Source organism: Oncorhynchus clarkii, chromosome 8 (genome assembly GCF_045791955.1).
Source record: "Oncorhynchus clarkii lewisi isolate Uvic-CL-2024 chromosome 8, UVic_Ocla_1.0, whole genome shotgun sequence".
Classification (NCBI taxonomy): domain Eukaryota; kingdom Metazoa; phylum Chordata; class Actinopteri; order Salmoniformes; family Salmonidae; genus Oncorhynchus; species Oncorhynchus clarkii.
Window position 1 is genome coordinate 10,546,117 of NC_092154.1, and position 26,322 is coordinate 10,572,438.

At 42.3% G+C, this 26,322-nt stretch overlaps 1 protein-coding gene across 15 annotated transcripts in view; it reads left to right on the forward strand.

The window, feature by feature from the left end:
- Positions 1-26,322, forward strand: part of LOC139414927 (MAP/microtubule affinity-regulating kinase 3-like) — a 109,986-nt gene that overhangs the window by 3,541 nt on the left and 80,123 nt on the right. For all 15 annotated transcript variants that reach the window (XR_011634916.1, XM_071162573.1, XM_071162566.1 and 12 more), the window contains exons 2-3: positions 8,150-8,341; positions 8,865-8,918. Coding sequence is in view for 14 of the 15 variants with exons in the window: in XM_071162573.1 (XP_071018674.1) it covers positions 8,150-8,341; positions 8,865-8,918 (246 nt within the window). In the remaining variant the exon portion in view is untranslated. The remainder of the gene's footprint in view (positions 1-8,149; positions 8,342-8,864; positions 8,919-26,322) is intronic.

Genomic DNA, 26,322 nt, shown 5'->3' on the forward strand with positions numbered 1-26,322 from the left:
TTTGGTCTGATGAAATACAGTAACAGCTGTAGGCAGCACGCTGATGAAATACAGTAACAGCTGTAGGCAGCACGCTGATAGATACAGTAACGGCTGTAGGCAGCACGCTGATGAAATACAGTAACGGCTGTAGGCAGCACGCTGATGAAATACAGTAAGTGTCATTGTCTGTGCTTTACTGTTAGACTTGGAACTGTGAGATGGTTTGGCAGGATGATAAACCCACAGATGGACCTTCTGACACTATCAAAGAGGATCAGCATATTTTTCAAGTTTGCTACTGTATTCATCTCTATACTGGGTTTACATCGCTATAATGGTCCTAGAAATTAGGACGCTTCGATTCTTAGGGCCGTATTCCATAGAGGTCTATTGTTATGGTCTCATTGTACTGCACATTATATTTCATAGTTGCCTTTTGGATGATCTTTTAAAAAGGTTAGAATAATCAAGTTTTCTGTCAGTTTGAGCTTCAGGGCTTTTGGAACTAGCGTCTATAAAAGGTAGACCAGTTTGTTGGTGTCATTTGCATTTAAGCTAATCTGTGAAGAGGGGGAGGGGTAAAAACAGGCAAATAGTTCAGCACGGTAGTTGTAGAAACAGAACTTGCTGTGTACTCCAGTAGCAAAAAATGCTCCTCCATGAACAGTGTTCTATTTATTTTGAACAGTCACTGTGTCTTATGAAACTCTTGGGTATAGACAAATAGAAAGTGCTCACTGTAATGAAGACACACCACAAACTAAGGGGGTGTTTTCACAGCGTTGTGGTAACACCCCAGCAATGTGTCTAAAATGTTGGCACAATGTTACTGTAAAGGCCCTTTAGACAATTGCGATGGTTTCTAGACGTGTTTCATTAAATGCAGGCTGAGACTGAAGTGAATTTAAAAAAAAAAAAAAAAAAAAAAAAAAAAAAATTTTTGCAATATCTTATTTTGTTCCAATGATCGTGCTAATCTCACTCACTAACAACTTGGAAACCAATTGTAGGTCGCTATCTCCGAACTAAACAGATTGTATTAACATGTGGTGACATGGGGAATGTCAATGTTGTTACTAAAGTTACGTGTTTAGGTACATACGTATATAGAGTTACCCTGCAAGAATCCATTAACTGTTGACGGACGTTGAGGTTGATAAAGGTGCTTGGTTTTGGTTGACCCATCTCAAGTGCTTGTCAGGATAGTACAGCTGTGCCCCATTTGGCTAACTGGACCTGCGTCACAGCCCTTCGGGCTGATGGATACTTTGCCGGGCTAGGACATCGATGTTGGATAGATACCACTCCACTACCAACCCTCCTCTCACCATACACCCACTATTGCTATTAAGGTCATTAACCTCTTCCCTTTTATTGTTTTGTAGGGCTGACCTCATTTAGGAAAATGGTCGATTGTTTGGTCGATAGGCTGTTGGTCGACTGAGATTTCTTTAGTTGAGCAGTAGCAAAAAATGTTATATTATTCATGGTGTACAAGACACCTGTCTGATTCGCGCCTGTCTGAGTGGACTAATCCATTATGAAGGCTGTGGGGATGGCACAGTCCATCACTCTAAAGCATGTGCTGCTGAAATTGTATAAGGTTAAGGACAATGGTGCAACACTAATAAAAATATTTGATATCAAAATGCTCTTTCTCCCGCATTTGATAGTGGTCACGGTTCTGAAACATCCATGCTCTGTTGAATTGCCGACTTTTCCTTGACCATGTTGCTATGTGCATAATAGCCAGGTTAACCAGCATATTGGTGTTGAGAACCATGTGGCAGAGGCAGCAGCGGAGTTAAAAGAAGAGAGAACAGCCCTTGCCTTAATTGTCTAAGAAAAGTGAGGAAACCCAAACTTAATTATGTCTATAACTGTTAAATGTGCCTGTCTTTATAAATCATCCATATACAGTGCCTTCGGAAAGTATTCAGACCCCTTCACTTTTTATACATTTTGTTACGTTACAGCCTCATTCTAAAATGAATAAAAATGATAAAAGTTGTAAAAATATTATCTACACACCATGCCCTATAAAAATGAAGCAAAAACACTTTTTTAGAAAATTTTGCAAATGTATAAAAAAACAGAAATAAACAATTGAGCTCAGGTGCATCCTGTTTCCATTGATCATCCATTGATCATGTTTCTACAACTTGGAGTCCACCTGTGGTAAATTCAATTGAATGGCATGATTTGGAAAGGCACACACCTGTCTAAATATGGTCCGACAGTTGACAGTGCATGTCAGAGAAAAAACCAAGCCATGAGGTCGAAGGAATTTTCCGTAGAGCTCAGACAGAATGGTGTCGAGGCACAGATCTGGGGAAGGGTACCAAAAAATGTCTGCAGCATTCAAGGTCCTCAAGAACACAGTAGCCTCCATCATTCTTAAATGGAAGGTTTGGTACCAACAAGACAATCGTGGGAGAAGGGCCTTGGTCAGGGAGGTGAACAGAGCTCTACAGTTCCTCTGTGAAGATGGGAGAACATTCCAGAAGGACAACCATCTCTGCAGAACTCCACCAATCAGGCCTTTATGGTAGAGTGGCCAGACGGTAGCCACTATGAGTTTGTCAAAAGGCACCTAAAGACTCTCAGACCATGAGAAACAAGATTCTCTGGTTTGATGAAACCAAGATTGAACTCTTTAGCCTGAATGCCAAGCGTCACCTTCTGGAGGAAACCTGGCACCATCCACACGGTAAAGAATGGTGGTGGCAGCATCATGCTGTGGGGTTGTTTTTCGGTGGCAGGGACTGGGAGACTAGTCAGGATCGAGGGAAAGATAGATCCTTGATGATAACCTGCTCCAGAGTGCTCAGGACCTCAGACTGGCGCAAAGGTTCACCTTCCAACAGGACAACGACCCTAAACACACAGCCAAGTCTCTGAATGACCTTGAGTGGCCCAGCCAGAGCCCGGACTTGAACCAGATCGAACATCTCTGGCGAGACCTGAAAATAGCTGTGCAGTGAGGGTCTTGAGAGGATCTGCAGAGAAGAATCAGAATAACCCCCCCAAATACAGGTGTGCCAAGCTTTTAGCGTCATACCCAAGAAGACTCGAAGCTGTAATCGCTGCCAAAGGTGCTTCAACAAAGTACTGAGTAAAGTGTCTGAATACTTATGTAAATGTGATATCATTTTTTTAACATTTGCAAAAAATTATAAAAACCTGTTTTTCCTTTGTCATTGTGTGTAGATTGATGAGGGGAAGAACAAAAAAACAATTTAAATCAATTTTAGAATAAGGCTATAACATAAATTGTGGTTAAGTCAAGGGGTTTGAACACTTTCCGAATGCACTGTATATCTACATAAGACAGATCCTGCTTCTGTTGCTTGAGTGTTTGTTTAATAGCCTACTGATACTGTGAGCAGCACACCTCACGCAACTCATGTCAGATAAACATGTTTTTAATCTTTGCTACGCTGCAATAAAAGTTTTACACTTTTTTTCATTAGTATTATTTATTTAGTGTTATTTATGCTGTTCCGAATTGTCAAATAATATTTGTAATACAAATAACCCTCCTTATTCTTGATCTCCTTCTTATTCTTGATCTCCTTTTTATTGTTATTATTGCTATCATCATTCTAATAAGTAATGACATTATCATTAGTTAACTTAGCAGCCTTGTGTAACTACCATCGGGCTGTAGGCCTAAGAGCGTATGCTGTTTAGTCATAATACCGTAACTTACTTTGGCCTATTTTTTTCAATATTTATATAGGCTACTGTATCATTCATTCATTCATGTCATCACACAGCATACGAGTCATCATTTGAAATGCAATCAAGCATTTTAGTTTTAAAATAACACAGCAAGCCTTAAATAATTAGCGTAAACAATAAATAAATCGTTCCATTTCTGCAATTGCATTCACAAATAAATGTTTTTAGTCTTTGCTGTGATAAAGGCTTTACAAAAATGTAAAACTTTTGTTTTTAAATTGACTCTCTGGTACGCTTTTAATTTATTTAGTGTTGTTTACATTGTTCCAAATGGTCAGAAATTATATTGTAATTTAACAGCACCTGTTTGACAAACACAATATCCACACAGCGCTTGCTACTTACTGTTTTTTTTCTTGATCTCCCAGTATTGTCCACAACTAGTGAAATTTATTACACACATCTGACTTCCCTTTACCTCCTGAGCAACCAGAAAACATTCCACCGTTTCAAATTCATTTGTCACATCCTCTGCATCCAATTTGCTGTCACGTGTTAAGGCATTTGGAATATGTTCAATTTATTGATGTGATTATGATATGCTATAGGTCAGGCCCTATTGGTCATGTGCATGCGATGGATACATGTGAGAGAGTAACGGTTGAGGGACTAGGAAATGTTTTTCCGAAACAAGTGAGGGATTTCTGTAACAACTTTTCAGTCAGTAATGGCTGTATTTGTTGCAGCTTCAGCAACATGGACAGCGAAATAAACACTGATGTTTTGTGGTGGTTGCTGCAGCTGGAAGAAGAGAGAGACGGTGTGTGCTAGTCACACAGTCACTCGCTGTAATTTATTACATTTTTTTTTACAAATCGCAGCAAGTTTAAGTCCTGCCCGGCACAATCAAATCAATTGCGGTTAGACTCCCTCTAATCATTTGTGTGTATTAACTATTTCATCAAACAGAGCGCTTAACGCATCGGACAAGTATATTGCATATAGTTGATTTGATTCAAATACATAGGATATGTCTATATATGGAAAAATACACATTTAAACATTTCTACCAATCAATTTAGTTTAAAGAACAGAACTCTCGATCGACCAGGATTTGTTTGTTTGTTGGGACAGCCCTAATTGCTTCTCATTAATACAACACGTGTGGTTTTCCATAGAACGTAGTAACCCTTTTTTTTTTTGTCAAATCTCATTATTAAATTTAAGTGTTATTTGTATTTTATTCAACTTATTTTTACACTAAGCCATTCCGAAGTTATTCAGAGTGCACTAGTTGATTCAACTGTGAGTAGGGCTTTCTGAGAAAAATTAAACCTCACAGTGAGGCTCAATCTTACATTAATTGCTTATCTTTGTATACGGACCTTATCAGTTGATAGCAGTGCAAAACCGCACAGTAGTTAGTCAGTCTATAAATGAATTGATATCGAGCGTATGTGAAGATAGAACTCATTTGAAAGACAATGTATACCTGGATTGATTGCTGTAAAAAGGGAATTGATTCTGAGACTGTTGTTGGGTGATGGTATGGGTATCCACATCTATACATTCCTTACTTCAAGATACAGTATTTTAACCTGGCCTTAAAAAAAAATATATCACAGTTGAAGTCGGAAGTTTACAAACTCCTTAGCCAAAAACATTTAAACTCAGTTTTTCACAATTCCTGACTTTTAATCCTAGTAACAATTCCCAGTATTAGGTCAGTTAGGATCACCTCTTGATTTTAAGAATGTGAAATGTCAGATTAATAGTAGAGAGTGATTTATTTCAGCTTTTATTTCTTTCACCACATTCCCAGTGGGAAATAAGTTTACATACACTCAATTAGTATTTGGTAGCATTGCCTTTGAATTGTTTAACTTGGGTCAATTGTTTCAGTAGCCTCCCACAAGCTTGCGACAATAAGTTGAGTGAATTTTGGCCCATTCCTCCTGACAGAGCTGGTGTAACTTAGTCAGGTTTGTAGGCCTCCTTGCTTGCTAATGCTTTTTCAGTTCTGGCCACAAATTCTCTATAGGATTGAGGTCAGGGCTTTGTGATGGCCACTCCAATACCTTGACTTGTAGTAGTTAAGCCATTTTGCAACAACTTTGGAAGTATGCTTGGGGTCGTTGTCCATTTGGAAGACCCATTTGCGACCAAGCTTTAACTTCCTGACTGATGTCTTGAGATGTTGCTTCAATATATCCACATCATTTTCCTCCCTCATGATGCTATCTAGTTTGAAGTGCACCAGTCCCTCCTGCAGCAAAGCACCCCCACAACATGATGCTGCCACCCCCGTGCTTCACGGTTGGGATGGTGTTCTTCGGCTTGCAAGCCTCCCCCTTTTTCCTCCAAACATAACGATGGCCATTATGGCCAAACAGTTCTATTTTTGTTTCATCAGACATTGCTCCAAAAAGTATGATCTTTGTCCCCATTTTTTATTTGTTTTTATTTGACCTTTATTTAACTAGGCAAGTCAGTTAGGAACAAATTCTTATTTTCAATGACGGCCTAGGAACAGTGGGTTTAACTGCCTGTTCAGGGGCAGACTGACAGATTTGTACCTTGTCAGCTTAGGGATTTGAACTTGCAACCTTCAGGTTACTAGTCCAACGCTCTAACTACTAGGCTACCCTGCCGCCCCATGTGTAGTTGCAAACCGTAGTCTGGCTTTTTTTATGGCGGTTTTGGAGCAGTGGCTTCTTCCTTGCTGAGCGGCCTTTCAGGTTATGTTGACTGTTTTACTGTGGATATAGATACTTTTGTACCTGTTTCCTCCAGCATCTTCACAAGGTCTTTTGCTGTTGTTCTGGGATTGATTTGCACTTTTCGCAACAAAGTACGTTCATCTCTAGGAGACAGAACGTATCTCCTTCCTGAGCGGTACGATGGCTGCGTGGTCCCATGGTGTTTATACTTGCGTACTATTGTTTGTACAGATGAACGTGGTACCTTCAGGCATTTGAAAATTGCTCTCAAGGAAGAACAAGACTTGTGGAGGTGTACCTTTTTTTTCTGAGGTTTTGGCTGATTTCTTTTGATTTTTCTCATGATGTCAAGCGAAGAGGCACTGGGTTTGAAGGTAGGCCTTGAAATACATCCACAGGTACACCTCCAATTGACTCAAATGATGTCAATTAGCCTATCAGACACTTCTAAAGCCATGACATTATTTTCTGTAATTTTCCAAGCTGTTTAAAGGCACAGTCAACTTAGTGTATGTAAACTTCTGACCCACTGGAACTGTGAAACAGTAAAATAATCTGTCTGTAAACAATTGTTGGAAAAATTACTTGTCATGCACAAAGTAGATGTCCTAACCGACTTGACAAAACTATAGTTTGTTAACAAGAAAAAAACGAGTTTTAATGACTCCAACCTAAGTGTATGTAAACTTCCGACTTCAACTGTATGTTTTACTGAAATATATATATATGTATACAGTCAATTTTAACAACCAAAATGTCCCATTTTTTTAAAGACATTGGCTCTTAAGCTATTTTGAGTCTGTTCAAGGTCTGCATTCTAAAATAAGTGTCTGTTCCAGATGAGTTATTACACCGTTGGAAGGTTTCTCTGTGAGTGCAGCCGCACGCTCACTCAAGTGCTTTGCTCAATCTTTTCACCTAATGCTAATGACGTTACAGCGTTGTTCAAACATTCAGCAATCTCTACTATACCCTCTTATTACCAGGCAGTGCTGATATCATTATTTACGACCAGGACTTTATTCCCTTCAGAACAGCAACTCATGCTAATGGCTGTACAACGTTTGTCAAACATTCACCAATCGTTTGTATCCTTTCTCATCTTTACCAATGGTGATATAATGCCACCAGGATTTTTTTTTCCTCCCCAAAACATCAGCTCGATGAACACTTTATTCAAACAGTTAGGAAATGAGATGGCAAGTTGGGGGAGAAATTGGCAAGGTTGCTCACGGGGATTGAACCCCAGTCCCCGGTGATTGTTTTAATGTCTATTGACAAGTTGACCTCTGATCAATGCCCTCCAGGCCAGGAACATTGGTTATCCCAGTAGTAGAGAGTCTTGTTCCTTCTTTCTTGGAAAGAGTTTAGGAAAGGCCGTAGCTCCATGAACATTTTATAAACCTGTAATTTGTTTCAACCGATTCCATTTAATCCGGATTAAACTCAAATCGATGATTACCTCATTATTTGTCTAGTCTTTGCTTTTCACGTGTTGTGAGACACATTTTATATGTCCCAAGAATCGAGTTATTGTGCTAGTGTGCTTCTTCCACTACCATAAAACATACTTTTAGACTGCTGAAACAAGCTCACAAATATTCTTCAGGAAATTTACCTTTTCTAGCTTTGGCTTTTGATTGTCAAGCTCTTAGGTGCCATGCTGCTGCCTGTCTACACAAGATCAATGTCCTGTTTAGTCGATATTCTCTGACATGCAACTTCAAATGACCTTTGACCTTCTTCTAATCTCCTCCCCACAGCACACCTCGCACACCGATGGGCGCAACGAGGTCACCACGCGGCCCGTCCGCTCCGGCGCCCGCTGCCGGAACTCCATTGCCTCGTGCGCCGACGAGCAGCCGCACATTGGCAACTACCGGCTGCTCAAAACCATCGGAAAGGGCAACTTTGCCAAGGTCAAGCTGGCGCGTCACATCCTCACGGGCCGAGAGGTGAGACAGCAGCAGGATCATTTTCTAATTTGTTTGGCTAGGGTAGAATACACTAAAGTAGAATAGATTACAATAATTGTTTGCTTAAAAATATATATATTATTTATATTTTGAGTACAATGTTGGTTAGTAGATTTAGCTGATACCAGCCACCTCACCCTTGCTGTACTTGACAAGTCAAGGGGCAACACGCTGCACCAATCGTAACAGCAGTCACTGTAATTGCATTTTGTTTGTTGGCGAAACAAACAAAATGCAAGTTGGGGAAATTGTATTAAATGTACTAAACTTACTGAAGCAACAAGCTAGAGACAAATTGTATTGAGACCCCCTCCAGCCCTCAGTTCTCCTAGAGGCGGCAGTGCTTTACACACTCTAAAATGGCACTTTTGCAATCTGAGAAACAAGTTTGTTATTATTGAGTGGCCAGCCAATAGGCATGCAAATTCCTATGTTGAGTTGTTAGAAGTGGTTTCAACAGGAAGTGATTTTTTTTCTTCCCCACTTTACTCTCTCTTGACAGGTTGCCATCAAAATCATCGACAAGACACAGCTGAATCCTACCAGCCTTCAAAAGGTAAAAGAAAAACCTGTCTTGTCTCCCTATTGGACACTGCACATCCTTTTCCATGTGCATTCTCTGGTTGTAGAGGACTGGGATATCATTAGGCCTGCACTGCAGTGTACAGTTGAAGTCAGAAGTTTACATACACCTTAGCCAAAAAACATTTAAACTCTGTTTTTCACAGTTCCTGACATTTAATCCTATTAAAATTCCCTGTCTTAGGTCAGTTAGGATCACCACTTTATTTTAAGAATGTGAAATGTCAGAGTAATAGTAGAGAGAATGATTTATTTCAGCTTTTATTTCTTTCATCACATTCCCAGTGGGAAAGAAGTTTACATACACTCAATTAGTATTTGGTAGCATTGCCTTTTGAATTGTTTAACTTGGGTCAATTGTTTCAGGTAGCCTTCCACAAGCTTCCCACAATAAGTTGCGTGAATTATAGCCCATTCCTCCTGACAGAGCTGGTGTAACTGAGTCAGATTTGTAGGCCTCCTTGCTTGCTCACGCTTTTTCAGTTCTGCCCACAAACTGTCTATAATTTTGAGGTCCGGGCTTTGTGATGGCCACTCCAATACCTTGACTTTGTTGTCCTTAAACCATTTTGCCCCAACTTTGGAAGTATACTTGGGGTCGTTGTCCATTTGGAAGACCCATTTGCGACCAAGCTTTAACTTCCTGACTGATGTCTTGAGATGTTGCTTCAATATATCCACATAATTTTCCTCCCTCATGATGCCATCTAGTTTGTGAAGTGCACCAGTCCCTCCTGCAGCAAAGCACCCCCACAACATGATGCTGCCACCCCCGTGCTTCACGGTTGGGATGGTGTTCTTCGGCTTGCAAGCCTCCCCCTTTTTCCTCCAAACATAACGATGGTCATTATGGCCAAACAGTTCTATTTTTGTTTCATCAGACCAAAATGTACGATCTTTGTCCCCATGTGCAGTTGCAAACCGCAGTCTGGCTTTTTTATGGTGGTTTTGGAGCAGTGGCTTCTTCCTTGCTGAGCGGCCTTTCAGGTTATGTTGATATAGGACTCGTTTTACTGTGGTATAGATACTTTTGTACCTGTTTCCTCCAGCATCTTCACAAAGTCCTTTGCTGTTGTTCCGGAATTGATTTGCACTTTTCGCAACAAAGTACGTTCATGTCTAGGAGACAGAACGCGTCTCCTTCCTGAGCAGTATGACGGCTGCGTGGTCCCATGGTGTTTATACTTGCGTACTATCGTTTGTACAGATGAACGTGGTACCTTCATGAGTTTGATAATTGCTCCCAAGGATGAACTAGTCTTGTGGAGGTGTACCATTTATTTTCCGAGGTCTTGGCTGATTTCTTTTGATTTTCCCATGATGTCAAGCAAAGAGGCACTGAGTTTGAAGGTAGGCCTTGAAATACATACACAGGTACACCTCCAATTGACTCAAATTATGTCGATTAGCCTCAGAAGCTTCTAAAGCTATGACATAATTTTCTGTAATTTTCCAAGCTGTTTAAAGGTACAGTCAACTTAGTGTATGTAAACTTCTGACCCACTGGAATTGTGATACAGTGAATCATAAGTGAAATAATCTTTCTGTAAACAATTGTTGGAAAAATTACTGTCCTAACCGACTTGCCAAAACTATAGTTTGTTAACAAGACATTTTTGGAGTGGTTTAAAAACTAGTTTTAATGACTCCAACCTAAGTGTATGTAAACTTCCGACTTCAACTGTATATAATATTCCTACTTCGAAAGCTGTATGCGGTGAAAAGTGTTAGTACATTAGTGCCCTATTTCCATGATATATTATAAAATCAGTCTGTCTTTTATTTTGATGGAGGTGGCCTGTGAGTGTATGGGACTTCCCTTCATCAAGTAGCCCTTGAAACTAGTTGTACCGAAATGCACAATTATAGCTAACTAATACGATTCCCCCATGGGATTTTGACATGTTGTGATTCTGGGTGCTTCAGTACGTGTCTTGGAAGCACAACTAGCTTAATTTCAGTGTGTGTAACTCACGAACTTCACAGCAGACTCAGCATTAGTTTGAGCAGAGGCGCAGAGTCCAGACCCCCTTAAAGGTGTAAGTCGTTGTACTGCACTGCATGTTGGGAGGCGGGGGGTAAAGTGGTGGCTGGTAGAGGAAACCTCAGCAGACTTGGATTTCAGAGGCTGCTAATAATACCCTCGGAGGAGATCTCAGAATGGGAGGCTGGTGAAAGAACAGCGCTGGCCCTGCCAACAAGGAAAGAGATGCAGCAACTGGGGTCTGGGCTGTAGTGGGGAAACGGATGGGGACAGGGGGCCGTTGACCCGTTGTAGGGTTGAAGTACAGAGGATCTGCAGCACACAGGACCCAAACTGTCTTCTTCATGGGCTGTTTATTTTTATGCCCTGATGAAAGCTGAATTGATCCGACGCTTAAACATGCCAGCTGGCCCAAATATAGTTAAAGGTAACAAATGAGGTGATGTCTTTCTGGACTTTTTATTTGAAAAACCATTTTGAGTGCCGTAACTTGGACATTAGGACCTTTTCCACCAATAATGTTTGTGGCAGAGTAACCCTAACCTAAAATTAGGACACGTGCCAACTAGTAATGTCATATTTATATTTCACCGACCCCCCCCCCCCCCCAAATATTTTCTGAGACCCACTTGAAACTGTAGTAGACTTTGCTACGGTGCAATTTACCAGGGTGGCAATTTACCAGACTGCGGCTACTGCCCTGTCGTGTCTGCCCCCCTTCCTTCAGCTATATAGATCAGACTGTCACATTGGGGTCGGTGGAGACTGATGACGTTCACCCCCCCCCTCCACCCCACCAACTCCTATAATTAGCCAGCACTTGTTTTTCCAGGCCATCGATTCGGTTTGCTTTCCATTCGCTGGCCAATTGACAGCCCGTGGCTTGAACTGTGGGTATACAGGATGGTTGGTGTTAGGTAGGTAGGTAGGGAGGGAGGGAGAGAAAGAGGAGAGGATGAACACAAGGACGATGAAGGAGAGGAGAGCGGGCGAGCGTCATGCTGCGCGCTCTCTCTCTTGCTTCTCACTCTCTCTCTCTCCACCTGGGTGCTTAGCTCTTCACCAGGAGCCCACTGCTTTCTGGGTCGGCAGGCGAAGCCAACAGGCATCTGCATGATGAAGTGGTCTAAAACAATTCCTGGTTCTGCGCCATTCTGCGTAACTGAGCCTCCAGTGGGCGTCCAACAGAGCCGGATAGCTTTTACAAGCTTGATGTGTCCTCACAGCGTTTTACCTCCACACAGCACTTTATTGTCCACACAGCGTTTTACCTCCACACAGCGCTTTATTGTCCTCACAGCGTTTTACCTCCACACAGCGCTTTATTGTCCACACAGCGTTTTACCTCCACACAGCACTTTATTGTCCACTTTATTATTATATATATATATTATTTTTTTTACAGTCCATCGGAGCATCCTAGATTAAAATACACATCTCAGGACCTCATTCTGACAATGGGCACCTTTTGGTACAGCTAAAACATTTTTTTCATCCCGCCAGCCTTCTTTACATCCCCTCTTGCGCTCATCGGTTTGTTTTCACAGACTCGTTCGCTGCAGCTATTTTTATTTGCTGTGGTGTGACGTGTGACCTCTTATGTAATTGGTGGGAGTGGGAGGAGAGCCCCACTGTCGATTCAGTCAATCTTCCTGCTTTTTAGAAGCGATGTGGTTTTATTAAGACCCGAGGTCAGGGCACCGGGATGTGAATACAAGTAGCGGAGGATGAGCTTGAAGTATACTATAAAAACCCTTCAAACACATCAATGGCTCTGCTCGAGGCGACGTCACCCTTACCTGGGCGTCGGGAGCCATGGTAGTCAGCCGTAGGATGTGTGGGGTTGGAAGGAGGAGGTGAGATGTAGAGCAGGAGAATAGTTTTCAGCTTTGGTAGATGACATCAGTTGATTTTTACCTCTAAATGTTAGTGCCATACATTTGTATTCTGATGGCTTTCGTTGTATCTTGTCGGCTCTGTATCAACATAGCGGGTTCACATTCGAAATGTTTTCACACTTTTGTGTTTATGGATTAAAATGAGTGTCTACACAATAATCTCTATTATTCCACTAGTATGAGGCCATGTTCAATCCAAGCTGGCCACAGTGAATTTCTGGGGAAAGACGAAACAATGGTCTGCCTGTACTGTGCTGCATGTTTGGATGAATATAATCAGGAAGAGAATGATTCATGTGTGAGGGGGAAAAAAAGATACCCAATTATGGTGTTCATTCATCTTTCTCACAGTACAGGAAGAAGGATTTTTTGTTGATCCAACTCGGGTAACTTCCAGTTACCGCTTTTGATTGAAGAACAACATCAAGTTTCCAACTCCTCCACAAATTGTAATTTACCCTATTGTGGAAGCAGAAGGGTGAGCAGGTACTGTGTTTTTGTAGGTGTAACTCAGTTTTGGGACCGGGACTGGGACTACAGTTAGCGATGCCTCAGGAATGCGTGTGCCGGAGCAATCAGGGTTGTCTGGTGGCCCTTAGCTATGTTGGCCAGTCCCTTTTTTTTGTTTGCTTCTGGCAAAGCAGTGACCTCATTCATTGGCGTCGACATCAGTAGCAGAAAGGGACTGTTGCTGTTATGTCTGTGGCGCTCCATTTGTTTAGCTGTTGTGTCTGGGCTTGACCTGATTTTTCATAACGTCTGAGGGGGCTGTCTGGCTTTTGTGTAGCACACTCTATGTTGTGGGTTGGGGGGTCATTTAGATTCAAAATAAGGAATGCTTTCATAGGATGTTAGGATGAGGAGCCAACCAAATTAACTATACACCTGTGCTACCGTTTTCTAAAGAAACAAGTCTCTACAGTGATGTGTCGTATGACATCCCTCACACCCTTTATCTTTAAGAGATCACAGACACCCATCATCCAAGGGCTCTGGGAAGATTGATTGTCTGACTCTTTGTATCCCCACCATTAGTACATTTCTTCTGTGTTCCTTGCCGATGTCTTCTGCAGACTGAGTCACCAGGCGTTATGTGTTCTTCTATCAAGAGGGCACGTGCTAGAGGATTTGAGGTGGAGGGAGAACTGATTTTGGGGCACTCAACAACAACAAAAAAGACATATAAAAAATAATCCCCAGCCACAAAATTCACCAATTCTGTTTTAATAGCGTTGAATGACTGAAAGGAAATAACTAGTCCTAAATGTGTCGGCTGTTGTGGAGTTCAGTCCTGGTTAGCGTCATGAGACACTGAGACTTCAACCCCTCTGGATGTAAACGTCGCTGCAGGGCATTAGTCTGCCACAGCTGATGTCTACTCCCCCAGACGTCGTTGTTGTGGAGGGTACAGGCGGACACGCCCTCCATGGCGGAAGCGCAGGCCCCGTAAGGGATTGCTCTCGGCCTGGACTCTCCTCTCTCTGGTACTCTAGAGGCACACTGCCATCAAATGTTTCTGGAACATTTATTTCTGCTTTTCTTTCTCCAGGAGAGTCAGATTTGTTTTCCCTGTGCTATATTATTTAAAAAAGAAATTCTCCCCATTTCCACTCCATAGTGCAGCGTTAGAATACGAACCCTGGGCCTTCCTCTCGAACCCTGGGCCTTCCTCTCGAACCCTGGGCCTTCCTCTCGAACCCTGGGCCTTCCTCTCGAACCCTGGGCCTTCCTCTCGAACCCTGGGCCTTCCTCTCGAACCCTGGGCCTTCCTCTCGAACCCTGGGCCTTCCTCTCGAACCCTGGGCCTTCCTCTCGAACCCTGGGCCTTCCTCTCAAACCCTGGGCCTTCCTCTCAAACCCTGGGCCTTCCTCTCAAACCACCTTGCGGAACCTTTTGCACTTTTTACGCAATCCTGAAATACTGGACATGCCGCCCCGTCATCACCGCAGCTTTCCAGGCAATACTCCGTACTGTAATGGGAGTCCTTTTGTTTTAATTTTTGGTTGGCACGTCAGAGTGGCTGTTACACTGCACCTATTTTCTTTCCTCATAATTCTCTGTCAGACATTTGACCTCAGAGGTGCTCATGTCTAGGTCGTATTTGAGGGGCCAGGCAACGGGAGGGGGGGGGGGGGCTGTGGCTACGTTAAATCTCTCCAGCAACCTGTCCCTTCATGACCCCAGGCAGACCCAGGCAATCCTCGCTCCCACACCCACACCACCGAGCCAGCCTGCTTCCTTCCTCCCGGGCCCTGTTTGTGAAGCGATGAGTCACCACCCGGCGCTAAGGGCGTTTATCATCCATAACCGAGGATTGCCTTGAACAAGCTAATTTCAGGGGGGGTTTGTGTGACGATACCTGCCTCACTGAAATGAATTATCTGCTTGGGTTCATATGAGCAATCTGACTAAAACAATACCCAAATGTTTTTATTTTTCTTTCTATTAGATTGTCCTTAGGGCCACCTCCCTGGCACGTGGAGATATTTGTGATGTGCTCGACTGTAGTCATATTTCCCTAGGATCTTGTTATTTCCCCCTGAAGGCCACTTCAAACCGGAAGGGTGACTTTAGTTTTTTTTGGCAAGGAAAATATTGAATATCGGTTTCGGACAAAAAATGTCATATTGGTGCAGCACTAGTTTCAACAACTGAAACCCCAGCCAGCTATTGCCAGTGTCAATCCAATAAGAGAAAGCCAAATTGAACTGTCCGGTTTGTTTCAAGCCAAACCCTTAAGATGGTAAGCAGTGAAAGTGCAAGGCCAAACCGCTGTGGCGACATCTTGTCCACCTTTATGGTTTGTGACACAGTCACCATATTAGTCCATTAGAAGGGGCAGTTTTCAACTTCTCTCCTGTTCCAGGTTGTCGTCTTCGCAGTCTTGCTGCACTGGTTATTATGTCTCAGGAACCCCATAACTATGATCTAGTTATCTTTTTAGAGATGCAAAGCTTGACTGCAAAAAAGACAACCTGAGACAAAACCCATTTTCAATTTGGGACCGGTCATTGCATTGGACAGCACAGCTGCCGATCCAGTCACAGCAGTTGTCTTTGGACATCTTAACCCATACAGGACAAGTCATGTTGACTACTGACCGAGTAGTCAACATGACTTGAGTACAGCTAGATCAGGTGTCATGCTACTTGTTATGATGGCCAGAGACGTGTGTGCACCTGTGAGTGTATGCGTGCATGCATATGTACAGGTCTGAATGTTTCTACACATTTATGAGTGTACAGATGTCGGATCTTAACTTGATCACTCATTTGTCGTCGAATTTTCCTGCTGGATCAGGAAATTCAAAATGAGCAGTTCTCTTTCATCAAGGCTAAGGGTGGCTACTTTGAAGAATCTCAAATATAAAATATATTTTGATTTGATTAACACTTTTTTGGGGTACTACATGTGTTATTTCATAGTGTTGATGTCTTCACTATTATTCTACAATGTAGAAAATAGTAAAAATAAAGAAAAACCCTTGAATGAGTAGGTGTGTCCAAACTTTTGACTGTTACTGTGTGTATATATTATCTCTCTCTTTATTACTATCTAACCCTACCACCCGTCCCCTAATTGGAGTAAACTAGTAAACAATGCTTAGGCCTCTACCTCCAGCTTATACATAACATATTATGTCTATTTTACAGTAGTTCTATTTAGTTTGTTTTTACTCCTGTCCTCCTACCCTCAACCTCTCCCATCTATTTCTGATGTCCATCCAGGTTGGACTTCTATTTGCCATGTCTTTCAAACTGTGCTCTTTCACAAAAGTTCTTAGCCCATATCCGTTTTACATGAGTTATCTTGTTATTAGTCCCAACATTCAGCTCCATTCAACCTTTCTCATATATCTCTTAAATATAAATCCAATACGGATGGTGTTTTCAACTGTGCTGTGATGTTTCACAAAAGTTCTGAACCTTTTCTATTCTCATTTGTTTCTACCGATTTGTAAATTGAAAATAAACATTTTTGCTAAAAGTATTATTCGATTATTGATCGATTTGACTATGCCTTTTCAGATCACCTAGTAGTGCTATTTGCAGGGTTAGCTCCAGGTAAATGTTGCAATTATTCAGCCATTCCTGGACCTGTGACCAAAAACAAGCTACATATGGACAGGACCAAAACAAATTCTGTCTCTTCGCAGCAAATTCTGCAGAGCTGGGACGGTCGACTTAATATCTATCAATCAAATGTATTTATAAAGCCCTTCTTACATCAGCTGATGTCAAAGTGCTGTATAGAAACCCAGCCTAAAAACCCCAAACAGCAAGAAAATGCAGGTGTAGAAGCACGGTGGCTAGGAAAAACTCCCTTGAAAGGCCAGAACATAGCCTGGTTCCTCTCTAGGTTTCTTCCTATGTGGGGTGGCCAGTCCTCTTTTGGCTGTGCTGGGTGGAGATTATAACAGAACATGGCCAAGATGTTCAAATGTCCTTATATGACCAGCAGGGTCAAATAATAATAATCACAGTGGTTGTCGAGGGTGCAACAGGTCAGCACCTCAGGAGTAAAATGTCAGTTGGCTTTTCATAGCCGATCATTCAGAGTATCTCTACCACTCCTGCTGTCTCTAGAGAGTTGAAAACAGCAGGTCTGGGACAGGTAGCACGTCCGGTGAACAGGTCAGGGTTCCATAGCCACAGGCAGAACAGCAGCATGGCCAGGTGGTCTGGGGACAGCAAGGAGTCATCAGGCCAGGTAGTCTTGAGGCATGGTCCTAGGGCTCAGGTCCTGAGAGAGGGAGCATTAGAGAGAGCATATTTAAATTCACACAGGACACCGGATAAGACAGGAGAAATACTCCAGATATAACAGACTGATCCTAGCCCCCCGACACACAAACTACTAGCATAAATACTGGAGGCTGAGGCGTCTCTCACATGGGTAGGCAGACCATTCCATAAAAATGGAGCTCTATAGGAGAAAGCCCTGCCTCCAGCTGTTTGCTTAGAAATTCTACGGGACAATTAGGAGGCCTGCGTCTTGTGACCATAGCTTATGTGTAGGTATGTACGGCAGGACCAAATCGAAAAGATAGGTAGGAACGAGCCCATGTAATGCTTTGTAGGTTAGCAGTAAACCCTTGAAATCTGCCCTTTCCTTACCGGAAGCCAGTGTAGAGAGGCTAGCAATGGAGTAATATTATCAAATTAGTTGGTTCTAGTCAAGATTCTAGCAGCCATGTTTAGCACTAACTGAGGTTAATGTAGTGCTTTATTCAGGTAGCTGGAAAGTAGAGCATTGCCGTAATCTAACCTAAAGTGACAAAAGCATGGATTCATTTTTCTGCATCATTTTTTTGGACAAAGTTTCTGATTTTTGCAATGTTATGTAGATGGAAAAAAATGGTAATCAAGGCATTGGAATAATTTTACAATTTCAATATCATTAAAGAACATTTCAATTACCTTCAGAAGTTACATAATTAGTTTGATTGCACACAGGTGGACTTTATTTAAGTGTCACATGATCTCAGTATATATACACCTGTTCTGAAAGGCCCCAAGGTCTGCAACACCACTAAGCAAGGGGAACCACCAAGCAAGCAGCACTATGAAGACCAAGGAGCTCTCCAAACAGGTCAGGGACAAAGTTGTGGAGAATTACAGATCAGGGTTGGGCTATAAAAAAAATATATATCCAAAACTTTGAACATCCCACAGCGCACCATTAAATCTATTATTAAAAAATGGAAAGAATATGGCACCACAACAAACCTGCCAAGAGAGGGCTGCCCACCAAAACTCACAGACCAGGCAAGGAGGGCATTAGTTAGAGAGGCAACTAAGAGACCAAAGATAACCCTGAAGGAGCTGCAAAGCTCCACAGAGGAGATTGGAGTATCTGTCCATATGACCACTTTAAGCTGTACACTCCACAGAGCTGGGCTTTACGGAAGAGTGGCCCCCAAAAAAATAAGCAAACATGTTTGGTGTTTGCTAAAAGGCATGTGGGAGACTCCCTAAACATGTGGAAGAAGATACTCTGGTCAGGTGAGACTAAAATTGAGCTTTTTGGCCATCAAGGAAAACCCTATGTCTGGTGCAAACCCACCACCTCTCATCACCCCGAGAACACCAACCCCACAGTGAAGCATGTTGGGGGCAGCATCATGCTGTAGGGATGTTTTTCATTGGCAGGGACTGAGAAACTGGTCAGATTTGAAGGAATGATGGATGGAGATAAATACAGGGAAATTCTCGAGGGAAACCTGTTTGTCTTCCAGAGATTTGAGACTGGGACGGAGGTTCACCTTCCAGCAGGACAATGAGCATACTGAGCATACTGCTACAACAACACTTGAGTGGTTTAAGGGGAAACATTTAAATGTCTTGGAATGGCTTAGTCAAAGTCCAGACCTCAATCCAATTGAGAATTAAGACTTAAAGATTGCTGTACATCAGTGGAGCCCATGCAACTTGAAGGAGCTGGAGCAGTTTTGCCTTGAAGAATGGGCAAAAATCCCAGTGGCTAGATATGCCAAGCTTATAGAGACACCCCAAGAGACTGCAGCTGTAATTGCTGTAAAATGTGGCTCTACAATGTATTGACTTTGGGGTTGGGGGGGGGGGTGAATAGTTATGCACGCTCAAGTAATGTTTTTTTGTCTTATTTCTTGTTTCACAATAAAAAATATTTTTCATCTTCAAAGTGGTAGGCATGTTGTGTAAATCAAATGATCCAAACCCCCCAAAAAATATATTTTAATTCCAGGTTGTAAGGCAACAAAATAGTAAAAATGCCAAGGGGGGTGAATACTTTCGCAAGCCACTGTAAGTGTTGCAACAGTCAAACAACAATAAATATCGAAATTTCACTATCAATGTTACTATTATGCAAATCAGATACATTTCAGCATGGAATTAAACATCAAGGTAGGTTTTCAGGTAAGAATCATATAAGTAATACATATTCAAACAGTGCAGATATCAATTGCCATAGTCAACTCAATCATCTTGTTCCTGCTAAAGTAGGATTTACCAGTCATGTCTAGATGGGATGCAGCTTTTGTTAAGTATATGGGGGTATTTTAGGTAACCATTTTCCTAACCTTGAGCCACTCCCCCCCCCCCCCCTAACCCTGCTGCTTAAGTTCTCATAGCCTGCTATGAAAAGTACATTTTTTGACAAAAGCTGTATCCCTTCTAGTCAACCGGATTTACCTTCCTCTTCTGAACACACACACACACATACACATGGTTGACACTAAGCTAGCTAGCTTAGCCAGCTTATCTAGTGGCAACCTAATAGCTTTTTTTTCATATTATTTTATTTAACTAGGCAAGTCAGTTAAGAACAAATTATTATTTACATTGATGACCTACCTTGGCCAGACCCTCCCTTAACCCAGACGACACTGGGCCAATTGTGCCCTACTCTATGGGACAAACAAGCAGAAATCATATTGGGAGCTAAAAACTGGAGATTAAACTTTGTCTGATTCTCGGTTAGCCAAAGCTGGTTAAATATCCATCTAATTAGCTACCTAACCATTTGCTTTGCATTCGCCCTCAAAATACATTTTCTGACTCTAGAAGTATAGAATAGTACAAAGGTAGAAGGTAATTAGTGCTACTTACCTCTTGTATCGAGCTAAGAACCCACAAACACAAATATCCTCAGGAGTGAAGACATGCGCTTCAGTTCATGAGCTGTGGTGGAGACACAGGTTTTGAGGGACAACTTTGAGAGTCAATGAACTTAAATGTCGATGACAAGCTATTTTGAATATGTTTAATTGGGCAAGGTGTTGTGAAACGTTCATACAGGCATTTAAAGGGAACCAAGAGTATTGATTCATGTAAAAAATAAAATAAAAAAAATCACAATTTGAAGTTACGAGCTATTTATCCAACAGTGAAAACAATAATAATATAAATCTATGTAACCGAAGTGATTTGGTAAAATGTAACGGAGTAAAACTTAAGTTAATTCCTTCAGAAATTATTAACAGAGAGGAACTAGAAAAGTACTAGTTCCTCCTAAAAATTCAAAGGGCGGTAGTGGGCCGGATTCCAACCAATGACGATTTAGGGATGCGTGTGCCGGGATCAGCGGCTGTATCCATTGGACCACACATGCACTGAGGTAGCCATGCATTTATTCTGGCAATTGCTTGCTTTGAACATGTAGTAAAACAATTGATCTACCCCCTGTCAATTTATTATAATCCACATAAGAATTCACAAGACGAGGCTACTTGAACTGACAAGGCTACTTGAACTGATGTTCAATATAATATAGCCTACAAACACTGCTTCCAGCTGCACCCTGGTGGCGATTCTAAATATTAATTCCGATCCTGATGCTGCAGGATTATTTTCCTCCTGCGACAAAAGTGGTCAAATTAAGATCTGACAACTGTGTCTGAAAGTGGGAGTGGGTGAGGTCAGTCCGCAGGTGGTGACCGAAGGCATTATTGCTCCAGGGCCAGGGGAGGATGTATTAATCTGCCTGTGGCTTGAGGGCCAGCTAGGAGTGAAATTAAGGCCTAGCAACTGTGCACAAACAACCTGCCTGCCTAACACAACACCAACTGATAAGAATAGCAACAGAATGTGGCATGGGTTGGTCCAGCGGTCTAAGCCACTGTCTCTGGAACACAGTGTCTTCAGAAAGTATTCACACCCCCAGTGGATTTTTTCTTCACATTTTATTGTTACTGCCTGAATTACACCCAATACCCCATAATGTCAAACTGGAATTATGTTTTTAGAAATGTTGTATTTATGTTTTAAACAAATCTTCTATTAAAAAATGTCAAGCTGAAATGTCTTCAGTCAATAAGTATTCAACCCCTTTTGTTATGGCAAGCATAATTAAGTTCAGGAGTAAAAATGTCCTTAACAAGTCAGATAAGTTCCATGGACTAATAACTCTGTGTACAATAATGGTGTTTAAAATGATGTTTGAATGACTACCTCCTCTCTGTAACCCACACATGCAATTTTCTGTAAGGTCCCTCAGCCGAGCAGTGAATTTCAAGAACAGATGCAATGACAAAGACCAGGGAGGTTTTCTAATGCTTCGTAATTAAGGGCACCTGTTGGTAGACATTGAATTTTTCTTTGAGCATGGTGAAGTTATTAATTACACTTTGAATGGTGTATCAATACACCCCAGTCACTACAAAGATACAGGCGTCCTTCCTAACTCAGTTGACGGAGAGGAAGGAAACCGCTCTGAATTTCACCATGAGGCCAGTGGTGATTTTAAACCAGTTAGATTTAAATGGCTGTGATACGAGAAAACAACTGAGGATGGATCAACAACATTGTAGTTACTCCACAATACTAACCTAAATGACAGAGTGAAAAAAGGAACCCTGTACAGAATAAAAATATTCCAAGACATGCATAGTGTTCATCACGTCAACAGTGAAGAGGCGACTCTGGGATGCTGGCCTTCTAGGCAGAGTTCCTCAATCCAGTGGCTGTGTTCTTTTGCCCATCTTAATCTTTTATTTTTATTGGCCAGTCTGAGATATGGCTTTTTCTTTGCAACTCTGCCTAGAAGGCCAGCATCCCGGAGTCGCCTCTTCATTGTTGACGTTGAGACCGATGTTTTGCAGGTACTATTTAATTAAGCTGCCAGTTGAGGACTGGACACTCTAATGTACTTGTCCTCTTGCTCAGTTGTGCATACGGGCCTCCCACTCCTCTTTCTATTCTGGTTAGAGCCAGTTTGCGCTGTTCTGTGAAGGGAGTATTACACAGTATTGTACGAGATCTTCAGTTTCTTGGCTTTTTCTCACATGGAATAGCCTTAATTTCTCAGAACAAGATTGACAAGATTCAGAAGAAAATTATTTGTTTCTGGCCATTTTCAGCCTGTAATTGAACCCACAAATGCTGTTTAAAAATATAAAAAAATGTAGTTATGTAACTAGGCAGTTAGTTAAGAACTGCCTTGTTCAGGGGCAAAACGACAGATTTTTACCTTAGCAGCTCGCGGATTCGGTCTAGCAACCTTTCAGTTATTGGCCCAACGCTCTAAACACTAGGCTACCTGCCGCCCACAAATGCTGATGCTCCAGATACTCAACTTGTCTAAAGAAGGGCAGTTTTATTGCTTCTTTAATTAGTACAACAGTTTTCAGCTGTGCTAACATAATTGCAAAAGGGTTTTCTAATGATCAATTAGCCTTTTTTAAATTATAAACTTGGATTAGCCAACACAATGTGCCATTGGAACACAGGAGTGATGGTTGCTGATAATGAGACGTTTCCAGCTACAATAGTCATTTACAACATTAACAATGTCTACATTGTATTTCTGATCAATTTGATGTTATTTTAATGGCCATAAAATGTGCTTTCCTTTCAAAAGCAAGGACAATTCTAAGTGACCCTAAACTTTTGAACGGAAAGTATTCAGACTCCTTCCCTTTTTCCACATTTTGTTACGTTTTAAAGCCTTATTCTAAAATGGATATAAAAAAAAAATTCCCTCTTCAATCTACACACAATTCCCTATAATGACAAAGCGAAAACAGGTTTTTAGAAATGTTTGCAAATGTATTAAAATGTTTTAATAGAAATACCTTATTTACATGAGTATTCAGACCCTTTGCTATGAGACTTGAAATTGAGAACAGGTGTATCCTGTTTCCATTGATCATTCTGGAGATGTTTCTACATTGGAGTCCACCTTTGGTCAATTCTATTGATTGGACGTGATTTGGAAAGGCACACACATGTCTATATATAAGGTCCCACAGTTGACAGTGCATGTCAGAACAAAATCCAAGCCACAAGGTCAAAGGAATTTTCCGTAGAATTCCAAGACAGGATTGTGTCAAGGCACAGATCTGGGGAAGGGTACCAAAAAAATGTCTGCAGCATTGAAGGTCCCCAAGAACATCATTCTTAAATGGAAGAAGTTTGGAACCACCAAGACTCTTCCTAGAGCTTTCCGCCTGGCCAAACTGAGCAATCGGGGGAGAAGAGAAGGGCCTTGGTCAGGGAGGTGCCCAAGATTCAGTCTGGAGGAAACCTGGCACCATCTTTATGGTGAAGCATGGTGGTGGTGGCAGCATGCTGTGGTGATGTTTTTCAGCAGCAGGGACTGGGAGGCTAGTCAAGCTTGAGGGAAAGATGGATGGAGAAAAGTACAGAGAGATCCTTGATGAAAACCTTCTCCAGAGTGCTCACGACCTCAGACTGGGGTGAAGATTCACCTTCCAACAGGACAAAGACGCTAAGCACACAGCCAAGACAACACATGAATGGCCTTTGGGACAAGTCTCTGAATGTCCTTGAGTGGCCCAGCCAGAGCCCGGACTTGAACCCGATCGAACAGCTCTGGAGAGACCTGAAAATAGCTGTGCATTGCCCCAAATACAGATGTGCCAAGTTTGTAGCGTCATACCGAAGAAGACTCAAGGCTGTAATCTCTGCCAAATGTTCCTCAACAAAGAACTGAGTAAAGGGTCTGAATACTTATTACAGTGCCAGTCAAAAGTTTGGACACCTACTCATTCAAGAGTTTTTCTTTATTTTTACTGTTTTCCACATTGTAGAATAATAGTGAAGACATCAAAACTATGAAATAACATATATGGAATCATGTAGTAACCAAAAAAGTGTAAAACAAATCTAAATACATTTTATGTTTGATATTCTTCTCAGCCGTTGCACGTAATTGTTCTCTCCCAGGACTAGACACAGTTCAGACACGTCTATTTAACCTCAACTGTTAATTAACTTCTTCTGCTGTGTGTGTGGGGAGTGGGTGGCTGGGTGATATGAAGGAATTTCTTGCCGAACGTGTCCTATCCAGGGACAGAGATGCTTGTCTGCTCTGCACAGCTCCCTGTTACCTGCAGGCTGATAGCCCCTTATCCTGTCTTCTCCAGGGAGAGAGAGTGAGTGTCACGGGGGAGGGAGAGAGAGACGGATGGGGGGAGAGATGGACGGGGGAGAGAGAGAGAGAGAGAGACAGACGGGGGGGAGAGAGACTGACGGACGGGGGGAGAGAGAGACTGACGGACGGGGGGAGAGAGAGAGACTGACGGGACGGGGGGAGAGAGAGAGATGGACCTACGGACGGGAGAGAGAGAGAGACGGATGGGGGGAGAGAGAGGGAGAGATGGACGAGAGAGAGAGAGAGAGAGACAGACGGGGGGAGAGAGAGACTCACGAACGGGGGGAAGAGAGAGACTGACGGACAGGGGGGAGAGAGAGAGAGATGGACCTACGGACGGGAGAGAGAGAGAGACGGATGGGGGGAGAGAGAGGGAGAGATGGACGGGGGAGAGAGAGAGAGAGAGAGACAGACGGGGGGAGAGAGAGACTGACGGACGGGGGGAGAGAGAGAGATGGACGTACGGACGGGAGAGAGCGATGAACGGGGGGAGGGAGCGAGAGACCCACCCACGTACCCACGCAGAGTTGCAACAGTGGGCCTCATTTATCAACTGTTAGCTGGCACCATACATCTGTATGTAAATGGTCTTAGTATGAGGACACAATATAAAACATAATGACACTGACCGTGTGTGACTCCACGGCCAGCCATATGGGTTTGTGTCCACAGGACTAGAGTGAATTATTCCACAGGACTAGAGTGAATTATTCACTACTCACATCTCTCTCCCTCTCCCACTGCACAGCTCTGTGTTTAGTCATGGTGAAACAGACTGCTGCTGCCACAGCCTCGCAGGCACCACACACACACACACACACACACACACACACACACACACACACACACACACACACACACACACACACACACACACACAGACACAGACACACACAGACGTAGAGAGGGATGGATACCTCTCCATGCAAGAGCGACCTGTGTGGGTGGAATGTTCAGATGCTCTATAAAATGTTTATTACAGTAGTCTTCCTATTTTCCCCCGGCTCTCCGCTACTGTACAGATACAGCAAAATTACGTTACAGTTCAGTTACAGTTCAGTTACAGTACAGCTACGTTACAGTTCAGTTACAGTACAGCTATGTTACAGTACAGCTACGTTACAGTACAGTACAGCTACGTTACAGTACAGCTACGTTACAGTACAGCTACATTACAGTACAGCTACGTTAACATTACAGTTCAGTTACAGTACAGCTACGTTAACGTTACAGTTCAGCTACAGTACAGCTACATTACAGTACAGCTACATTAACATTACAGTACAGCTACGTTACAGTACAGCTACGTTAACATTACAGTTCAGTTACAGTACAGCTACGTTACAGTACAGCTACGTTAACGTTACAGTTCAGTTACAGTACAGTACATCTACGTTACAGTACAGCTATGTTACGCTACGTTACTGTTACAGTTCAGTTACAGTACAGCTACGTTAACGTTACAGTTCAGTTACAGTACAGCTACGTTACAGTACAGTACATCTACGTTACAGTACAGCTATGTTACGCTACGTTACCGTTACAGTTCAGTTACAGTACAGCTACGTTAACGTTACAGTTCAGTTACAGTACAGCTACGTTACAGTACAGCTACGTT